The sequence below is a fragment of the Chiloscyllium punctatum genome, chromosome 30 (assembly GCF_047496795.1).
Source record: "Chiloscyllium punctatum isolate Juve2018m chromosome 30, sChiPun1.3, whole genome shotgun sequence".
NCBI lineage: Eukaryota > Metazoa > Chordata > Chondrichthyes > Orectolobiformes > Hemiscylliidae > Chiloscyllium > Chiloscyllium punctatum.
Window position 1 is genome coordinate 12,681,625 of NC_092768.1, and position 10,549 is coordinate 12,692,173.

Sequence of the window (10,549 nt, forward strand, 5' to 3'; positions counted from 1 at the left end):
CAGCTTCATTCACCACAACACATGAACAGACTAGCAGTGGAAGGTCATGTTGACACGATATACATCAAAGCTTTTCCCCGGGTCACAGGCCAGTTACAGAAATGCCTCTCATCGCGCAACTAAAAATGGATTTCAGTTCTCAACAATAAAGCATCAGCACTCAAGTTGCAATCATGCAGGAAGCTTCACGTGGCAAATGTCAACCTGATGGAGTTGCTGCAGAATGATCAAATTGGAAGCTTGGCAAACTGCGTACTCACAGTAAACCTGACATGAAGTCACTTGCTCTGATTTTCTTTGAGTGCTTAGGGAAGTGCAAATGTTGTAATGCTGGAGAAACAATTGCCCCAATAGGAAGTGTGCAACTCAGTAAACCATAGTTCATGCAAAGTTGTAGGATTTCCATTCTGTCACCGCATTCCCCGACAAACCCTGGATTGAAACCTATCTCACTCACAGGTGGATGGTGTCAAAAGAATGAAGTCTAGTTGGTTATTTCTGGCTTGGTGAGAGAATGTCCATTCAGTATGGTTCTTAAACCTGCACTATTTGCATGAGAATGATCAGCTTAGTGCAGTTGAAAGGGTTAAACATTCAACACAGACAGTCTGAAACATTATGTTCTGAACTTCTTTTTAATTCTGTCGTGATGTTACATCACAATACTTCAAAACACATTGGTTGCCCAGCTGTACAGTACAAAATCAAAAGGTTTCTCAACTTTGCAACAAAAATACCAGATTAATACATACTTAAAAAAAACTGTACCTCCAGTCAGACAAATTGAGTTAGTTCACTCATCTCCAATGCACTGCTTAAGAAGCAAACAATAAACAGGAAAAGTTATCAAGGTGCATTTTCCAACGCACCAAGTATTAGTCACATAATACGATCACTTCCAAAGTTGAGCCTCAATCATTTGCAATCAATTAATACAATCAATTAACTCTGCTAATTTATCGGGTTTGTCTAGCACAGCTACCCAGTGTTTGGATCTCCTGCCCTGCGTTTCAGCTATCAAACAAGCCTCTGAATGGGCACATGACTCTCAGCTACCTGTTAAAATTGTAAAACAGGTAAGATATTGAGCTATATGGGTAATATCCCAGCTTAGTTGCTCAGCACAATTCTGGAAAAAATGTGACAAATCAAATCATTCTTGAAATCTGATGCAAGTTCAAAAGGGACTAAGAATACATACTTTCAAACAGATTGCAAAATCAAAAAACAGTTCCAAACAATTTTAAGAGATGAAAATCAAAAGGAAAGAAATTGACACTGGTCACACCGGAACTCAGGGAAAGCTAGTTGAAATTCACACGCAGGAAATGATGCACTCTCCTGATTCAATCAGGGATTGAAAGAACAGCACTGGATACCACTGCTATCCTGACTCAGCTACATCACTGTGCAATAGGACAGGGGTAGAAGAGAGAGAAAAACACAACTGTGTCCTTTCTGTGGCAATGTGACATGGTTGAGACGAGGCCTAATCTACCTGACACCTCATAAGAGAAAAAAAAGAGAAAGGAATAAACACAACCAATTTACTGACAATGATATGTAAATAGAAATTTGATTCAATTTCACTTTCTGGTTTGGTACTTGGCAGCTGAATTTCAGTATAAGTTCCCGAACTGGTGTGTTCCATCCCGTCTGTTTCCAGATAGTGTCCACACTGCAGTTTAATCTCACTGCTTCTGCTGCATTGCTTCTTTTCTTGCGGCATCCTGCAGCAGCTGGGTGTCCACCTCATCAGCTGGGAGTTGTACATAACGCACTACTGAGCCCCGGATAAAGCAGTTCTTCACAGAGAGCTGGGAGGAGGAATATTTGGCATTAATGCTGGTAAGTGTAGGGCAGGTAATCAGTTGGATTATTTAAATAGTGACACGGTTCCAGACACTTTCTGCATACCACTCATCCAGACAATTTGCAAAGAAAAAAGATGTAAAGTCTAAATCAGGAGTCTCCCCTCATACAGTACTTAAATAGTTCTCTCGCCGAGGTGACAATTCTTATAAATTGCCTTGTCCGTCTTACATGGTTCCAGACCCATATCAATATGGTTGACTCTTAACCACCCTCTCGGCAAATAGAGATGGGCAATAAATGCAGGCCCAGCCAATGTAGCCCACATTCCACGAGTATACATAAAAATAAATAAAACACTTTAATTTGAAAAAGAATCCCCATATTTGAACTCTATTTTCTTTTGTATGTCAATTAGGTTAATGAGCTGAAAAGTGGCAAATGGAGTTTAATTGTTTAATAAAAGTGAGGTACTGAATTTTGGCAAAACAAACAAAAACTTAATAGATATAGAATCGTTACAGAGTGGAAGCAGGCCCTTCGGCCCAACAAGTCCACACCGACCCTCCAAACAGTAACCCATCCATATCCATTCCCCTATATTTATCACTGACTAATACACCTAACCTACACATCCCTGTACACTATGGGCAATTCAGCATGGCCAATTCACCTTATACAATTAAAAGTTGGCCTTCAGTACTGTTGCAGAACAGAGAGACCTAGGGACTCAGATACACAATTTTTTGAAGTTTTCATCATGCATAGCTAAGGCACTTCACACTTTTCCCTTCATTGCTCAGATCTTTTGAGTAAAGGAGTTGGGATGTTATATTAAAGTTGTACAGGATGTTGGTGAAGCCTCTTCTGTATTACTGTGCCCAGTTCTGTTCTCCCTGTTATAGGAAATACATTATGAAGCTGGAGAGGGTTCAGTCTCTTCTTAACAGGATGTTGCCAGGAAGGGAGGGATTGAGTTATAAATTCAGACTGGGACTTTTTCCACTGGGGCATTGGAGATTGAGAAGTGAATTTGTAAAGGTTTATAAAATCATGAGGGGTAGAGATGAAGTGAATGGCTGGAGGATTTCAAGACAAGGGAACTTTTTTTTTAAAACAAGAAAAAAAATTTAAGACAGACACGAGGGGCAATTTGTTTTTTTAAACACAGGGTTATTTGTGTGTGGAATGAACTTCCACAGGAAGTGGTGGTTATGGGTACAATCACAACATCAAGAAACCATTTAGCTAAGTACGTGAATAAGAAATGTTTGGAGAGATATGAACCTGGCTCAGATAGGTGGGATTAGTTTCCATTGGGATTATGGTCAGCACAGACGGTGGGACTAAAGGATCTGTGTCTGTGCTGTCTGTATAACAATGCAAGATAGAAAGCTTTGACTAAATCTTTTTTTCCAGCAACACTAGAGGTGAAAACTACTGAACAATGATCACTTAAAAGGAAACAAGAGCCATTTCAATAACAAGGCTCACTCCTCCTAAATCTCTGCAACTTTCAGGAGCCTTTACAAATGTTAAAGATACTATTACAGATCCACCTCTTCCTTTCACCCAACCCACTTGATTGTCATCTCTGCACCTGACTTTCTTTTACCATAGACGGTGCCTCCACTACGTCCTAATTTCTTTAGTACATCATGAGACATAAGTATCACTGACAAGGTCACCTTTTGTCACCCATGGTCCTAACCACCCTTGAATTAACTGGCTTGCTGCTCAGTAATTACAGAGGACAGTGAAAAGTCAGCCACATTGCTGTGGGTCTGGAATCATATGCAGGTCAGACCACAAAAGGACTTTTTCCCCAGTGGTGAACCAAATGGTTTTTTGCAACAAATAATGATGGCTGTCAGGATAACCATTACTGACATGAGCTCTCAATTTCTTAATTCATCATGAGTATTTATGTGGCTTGTCTGGTTCAGTTTCTGGTCAACTGTAACCTCAAGATTATGGCTAATTAATTTACTGATCTCAACCTAACCCAGCAAAACAGCACATCTGTAAAAATCTGCTTGAGAGAACAAAACTAAATACTCTTGCAATAATTGTCTATCACTCATCTGCTGGAGATTTAATGCTAAATTCCTCAGCTTGGTATCATCTTTCCAAATGAAGAGATGCGGCTACGTCCAACTCCCAAGGGAGAACTACCAATGATTTTTTTGAGTCAGAAATCAGGAGAAAGACCCCCAGGTCCCAGCCACCACTTACACCCTTCTGTTGTCAGCTCGACTCTGAGCACTCGAGTGAAACTTTAATGGAATGCAGTTCCTGCAGGAGGCTCAACAAATGTGCACAGCACTCACCATGTGTGGATATTTCTCTGGGTCAGTGACACTTATGTCTGTCAGCTTGATGTTTAGATACTGAAAGAATAAAGAGATAGTGAAAACATCCTGCAATATAAGACTTCCAGATCATTCAGGGAGACAGAAATACTTGTGGCACAGAAATTGGCCGTTCAGCCCAATGCTCAATTCATGCTTGACTTTCAGTTGGGTTCAATAAATAAATAACATTTTCACAGTACCCATGGAACAAACAGGAGAAATACACCATATGATGTACCAAGCATGATCTCCTATACAATACGACCATGGCTGATTGTCAATTTCAACTCCACTTTCCCACACACTCCCCAGATCCCGAAATCCTCCATCACAACAAATTCTGGCTTCTCAGCTTTTAATACATTTAACATTGGGATTATTTTCTGGGGCGGAGAATTATGATGATTTACAACCCTTGAATGAAGGCATTCCACATCTCAGTGGCACACAATCAGACCCTTATCCACAGCGCCTGTATTCAAAGATCCCCACCCCAAAGGAAGCAACCATTGTGTCCTCCCTGTCAAACCCCTTCAGAAATTTGTAGATTTCTATCTCATTCTAGAACCCAGAGATTTCAAACCCACTTCAGACATGCTGACAGGACAGGGCAAGGCAGACCAGTTATCCAAGGGATCAATAACAGCTGCAACCTGGATAATGCTTCCCTCCCAGGCAAACATGAGGACATGTTTGACGAGATGGTCAGTAGCACATATGGGATTAAACATTTCCTTTAAAAAAAAGGCATTTGGGAAATACAGGTTAAATCCAGGTTGGAATCAAGAATCAAACTCAAGGGAATTAACAGTCACACACTCAACACTTGCCCTGGTGTGTTGCTTGGAGGTTGTTCTACACAGTTTTGAAGTTTAATGAAGCTGTATCTCAGTGTTAACTCACTGCCAAGAAATGCAACTCTCACCTGATCAACTGAGTGCAGTGTTCCACAGATACTAAAAATAAATGAGAGGAAGAAAACATATTATTATGTTTGCTTTAGAGTTCATTTATCACCATTCTTTCCAAACATACGACACAGCCTCCCACCCTCAGTCTTAAAAATATTCACAGCACAAACAAGTAATTCACCTCGATCAGTCCAACAGAGTGCCCCTGCCCCTCAGAAGCCTCCTTCCACATCAAATCACACACTGGACAGTAAGGAAGCCGTTTCGCCCAAATTCCATACTGGAATGACAAAGTACCATCTTACATTGATACCCTGTAGTCATAGTCCGATTAATTAAACCAAAGTGCTGGTGGCAAAGGCAACTAAAACTTACCAGAGAAACATGCACAGTCAAGCAGTTACAACCAAATACCATCTGCACAAAATGAAGTCAGGGAATGTTGGGAACACTCAGGCAGCAGTGGAGACAAAAACAGTTCATGGTGCAGACCAGAGACTTTTCAGAAAGAAAATGTGTGATGCAAGCACGAAAAAACCAGTTCCAAAGAAGAGTCACAATGGACTCAAACACAAAAATAGCTATTGGCCCTGAGCCTGCTCCGCCATTCAAAATTATCACAGCTGATCATCCAACTCAGTACCCTGTTCCATCTTTCTCCCATTACCTTTGATTCTTTTAGTCCAATGAACTACATCTACATCTTTATTGAAATTCTTCAATGTTTTTAACCTCAGTTTCACATGGCAGAGAATTTCACAGGCTCACCACCGAGTAAAGACATTTCTCAACTCTGTCCTAAAAGGCCTAACCCTGATCTTTAGAGTCAGTCTGTACTTTCTCAACAGCCGGAGCATCCTTCCTCAGATGAGGTGGCCAAAACAGCACACACGACTCCAATGCCCTGCACAGTTGCAGCAAGTCATCCCTGCATCAGTATTATGAAGGCCAAGTGAATTCAAGGTGACACCAACACTCTGCGACCCTTTGCAAATTTCCTACAGATCTGACTCAAACATTTCTTATAACAGTTGTACGCTTACAAATTTAAATTCTAAATGTACAAAAATTACTAATAATGTTCTGTCTAAGGCTGTCTGTACATCCTTGCTTACAACGATAAGACTGTACTGCCCATAAACTAAGCTTTTAACTGTACTTCTGTACATGCGACAATACATAAATCAATGAAAACATTTTGCCTTTGTCAGCTGCATCTGCATGCTTACTTTCAGCAACTGGTGTATAAGGATGCCCAGGGCTTGTTGCATAATTTTCCTTTCCTAATCTATCACATTTCAAAAAATCATCTGCATGCCTGTTTTTGCGATTGAGTAGACAACCTCATATTTATCCATATTATGCAGCATCTGCTAATATCCAAGTCAAAATGAAGCTTCAACTCATCTAAATCACCAATATTTATCATGAATAGCTGGGGTCCAAGCACTGATCCCTGTGGTAGCCCACCAGTCACTGCATGACATTCGAATAAAAGCCCAATTAGTCCTGCACTGTTCTCTTTCTGCCAACTGCTTCTGTCTGTTTCATAGATTACTCCAATCCCACACTTTAATTTTGCATCTATTATGCAGGACCTTATTGACAGCCTTCTAAAACATTAACTGTTTGTCTCTCCACAGCTGCTGCCAGACTTGACTTTCTCCAGCACTTTGTTTTTAATCTCAGATATCCAGCATCCACAGGAGTTTGCTTTCATTGTATTGCCAACACCAACTTTTATTGCCTGGTACTTTTTGTTCTGAGGTGGCAAACTAGCTTTTTGAACCACCACAATTCACATGCTATAAATAGACGCACAATGCTGCTTTTCTTTTTTTTGGGGGGGTGCTGTCAATTTTAAGATTTTGCTGAAAGAACAGCAAACTATTTCCAAGTCAGCACGGTAAGTGGCTTGAAAGGGAACTTGCAGGTTGTGTTGTTCTTATATTGCTGCCTTTGTCACTCGAGATGGTGAAGGTCATGAGTTGGATGGTGCTGTCTAAAGGATCTTTGGTGAATTGCTGCAGTGGATCTCTTAGATGGCACCCACTCATGAGTACAGGTGGAGGAGGGAGTGCATGTAGTGTCAATTAAGTTGACTGCATTGTCCTGGATAGCACCAAGCTTCTAGCATCAGATGGATCAGAACTTCTTCACGAAGACAATTTTGAGGAAACACTTGAGGTGGCAAGTGTGCAGAATATGCAAGGCTTTCAATGGCCACAGCTGATTCCATAGCACCACTACTGACTGAGATGGCCAAGATCTATTGGCCTGTGTTGGGTTGTGACAGAACAGAATAAAGAGGGAAAGACATACTTGACCTTATCTTCACCAATCTGCCTGCTGCAAACACTTCTGCTCATGACAGTTTTGGTAGGAGTGGAACCACATGGTTCTTAAAGAGACAAAGTCCTATCTTCACTGTAAAGATGACCTCCACTATATTGCGGGACATTACTAATGTGCTGAATGGGATAGATTTCGCACAGAGCTAGCAGCTCAAGACTGGGCTTCCATGAAGGACTATGGGCCATCAGAAGCAACAGAATTACATTCAATCACAGTCTGATTGACTAAGCCTGAAGGATGATATACCAGAACTATCATTCGATATACCTAAAGCTATGTTGCCAGTCTGGTGAAGGACTACTCAGATGCTGAACAATGGGAGCAACATGTTAAAGGAATCAACAAATCAGATTGAAGTTAGGATACTGCAGCAAGTATAAGGCCTCCAGATTTACCCAAGCTGGAGTATGACAGAGTACACTTGCTTCAATGAATGCACTCAAACAACACAAGAAGCTTGGCAGCATCCAGAATAAACTAGCCGGCTTGAGATGCACCACTTTCACCACCTTCAACTTTCATTCCTGACGCATGACATACCATCAGCAAGACGCATGACCTTTACCACTTAGAAGGGTAAGGGCAGCAGACATTACCTTAAAATTCCTCACCTTCCATAGTTGGAAATTTACTACCATTTATTCATTGTCACTTGGTCAAAACCATTGAATTCATGTCTTAACAGCATTGGGAGTGACCCTACATCACAGGAACAGCAACAGTTCAAGAACTCAACACTAGGTAATATGGATCGTCAGCAGAAACAGAATTGCATTCAATCACAATCTACAACCTCATGGCCCAGCAGAGACCGCACTCCATCAACATCAAACGAGGAAATCAACCCTGGTTTGAAGATATAACTCTAAGACTGAAGGATGGCATACCAGAGCTAGCACTAGATATACCTATATTGTCAGTCTGGTGAAGGACAACTCACACATTAAACAATGGAAGCAACATGTAATTACTCTAGGTAATAAATGCTGACCTAACATTGTTCACATCCCTTGAATTAAAAGGTTGAAAAGTCTAATATTAGATTTCTATTAGTCATCTCTCTCTAGTCGCAGAGAGTTAATTTATTTTGTTGCTATAGGGAGTCCATATTCATAGAATAAAATAAAAATCACAGAATCCCTACAGTGCAGATAGAGGTTATTTGGTCCACCTAGTCTACACCTATTCTCCAGAAATGCTCAAACATCTTGCGAATGTGTAACCTTCAAAATAGTGAAGAAAGGTAAACAGGCACAGACAATATTTTATCCATTTTACATTGTCGACATATTTCTCCAAAATACTTGTATTCAGTTATCTGCAGTGTGCGTCGCTAATGCAGGGGGCAGATCACTACTTTTGACGACCACAATCCATCCATATTGATGCACTTACAACCTCAGTGCACTTTCAGACGGTTTCAAACCACAAGTAGTCTTTGCTGCATCTTCAAACCAAATCTGATGGACTTTAACATCAATCATTCACTGTAATGGTTGGATTGATTTCAATCAATTAAAAAAAAAGTCTTAAATTAAAATGCAAATACACAATGTTCCAATCACAGTCAGCACTTCAAACATTACTCCTAAGAGCTTCTCCCAAATGTACTTTTTCTTTGGACTGACCACCTTCATGTGTGATATAAGAGACAACTGGACAGAAGTTTAAAAAGAACATTCTGACCTCATACACGCTCATGCAGTATTCCACTGAGCAGTCAAAGGCTGCATTTGTAGCCAAACTTATCACGTTATAAATGAAGGCATCAGTTACTGCAATATTCCGGTCTCTTTTTGTAGAAAAGAACATCAGTACTGAAGAACGTAGTCACAGCACACACAATAACATTACTTCAACTGCCCCACTACAATCTGCTGGAGCAGAACATGGAGTACTCACCTGAGATCATTCTTTAACTCCACAACAACATCTTTCCCAACCAGGGATTTGAAAAATGAATAAAACAACTGAAACATAAAAATAAAAGAATGAGCTCTTACGCAATCACAGCAGTTTAATTTTAAACTTAGTTGGATCATGTCAAATCTCAACAACTTCCTGCTCCTGACCGAGTCAAATTCTTTAAAAGAGATGTGGGCATCACAAGTATGGCCAGTTTGTGAATACTTCCCCCAGTCACACTTTCCTCCACCACCTCTCTTTCTTCTTCCCCCCTCCCCCACCCCTCTTATTCACTACCCTCCATCCTCTCCTTTTCCCTCCTCTCCTCCCTTTCTCCCCTCCCTCTCTCTCTTTCTCCCCCACTCCCATCCTCTCTCCCCTCCCCCTCTCCCTCTCCCCTCTCTCTCTCTCTCTCTTTCTTTCTCCCCCACTCCCATCCTCTCTCCCCTCCCTCTCCCCACCCTCTCTCACCCTCCCCCACCCCTCTTATTCACTACCCTCCATCCTCTTTTTCCCTCCTCTCCTCCCTTTCTCCCCTCCCTCTCTCTCTCTCTCTCTCTTTCTCCCCCACTCCCATCCTCTCTCTCCCCTCCCTCTATTTCTCCCTCTCCCCTCCTTTTCTCCCCCTCCCCCTCTCTCTCTCCCCTCCCCCCTCTATTTCCATCCCACCGCTTCCTCCTGCTGAAACCTGTTGTCACTGGGACAGTCCCCGGATTCGTGGCGGCCTTCGATTTCCGAAGGAGCCTGCAGTTGTGTTCGCTGACATACCCTGTGTGTGTGTGTGTGTGTGTGTGTGTGTGTGTGTGTATGACCCTGTCCCTGTCCCTGTCCCTGACCCGGCCCCTATAACATTCTAAGTCAGTCTCTCTCACCATGGCACCAACAATGACTGGCAGCAGCTCCCACTCAAACCCGCGGCGCCTGCGCAAACAGATGTGCCAGCCGACCGGCCTCGCGAGAGTTCCCAAGCACCGCCCACTACGTCCGTGCGCAGGCGCGTCACCTGGGTCCCCCGCCTTCCCTTTGATTGACAGCAGGAGGTGGAGTCGGAAAGTGTGGCGATGGACAAGGGCACCAGGTCAGGGGAACCCAGGAGCGGGCGGGTCGACGTTCCTTCATCAGGAGTGTGCAGGTGGAAAGGGCGCTGAGAGCGAGGAGAAGGGATGTAGGCAGCGGTTGTCCTGCTCTAGCCCAAGTTGTGATGATCTGACT

The 10,549-nt window shown here is 42.3% G+C and overlaps 1 protein-coding gene across 1 annotated transcript; it reads right to left on the bottom strand.

The window, feature by feature from the left end:
- Window positions 1-616: 616 nt before the first annotated feature.
- smx5 lies at window positions 617-10,320 on the bottom strand. Its single transcript, XM_072549884.1, has 5 exons — window positions 10,210-10,320; window positions 9,335-9,402; window positions 5,092-5,122; window positions 4,143-4,202; window positions 617-1,817 (listed from the first exon to the last, which is right to left on the bottom strand). The coding sequence occupies exons 1-5, from the start codon at window positions 10,210-10,212 to the stop codon at window positions 1,692-1,694; spliced, it is 288 nt and encodes a 95-aa protein (XP_072405985.1). The 5' UTR covers window positions 10,213-10,320; the 3' UTR covers window positions 617-1,691.
- Window positions 10,321-10,549: the final 229 nt, after the last annotated feature.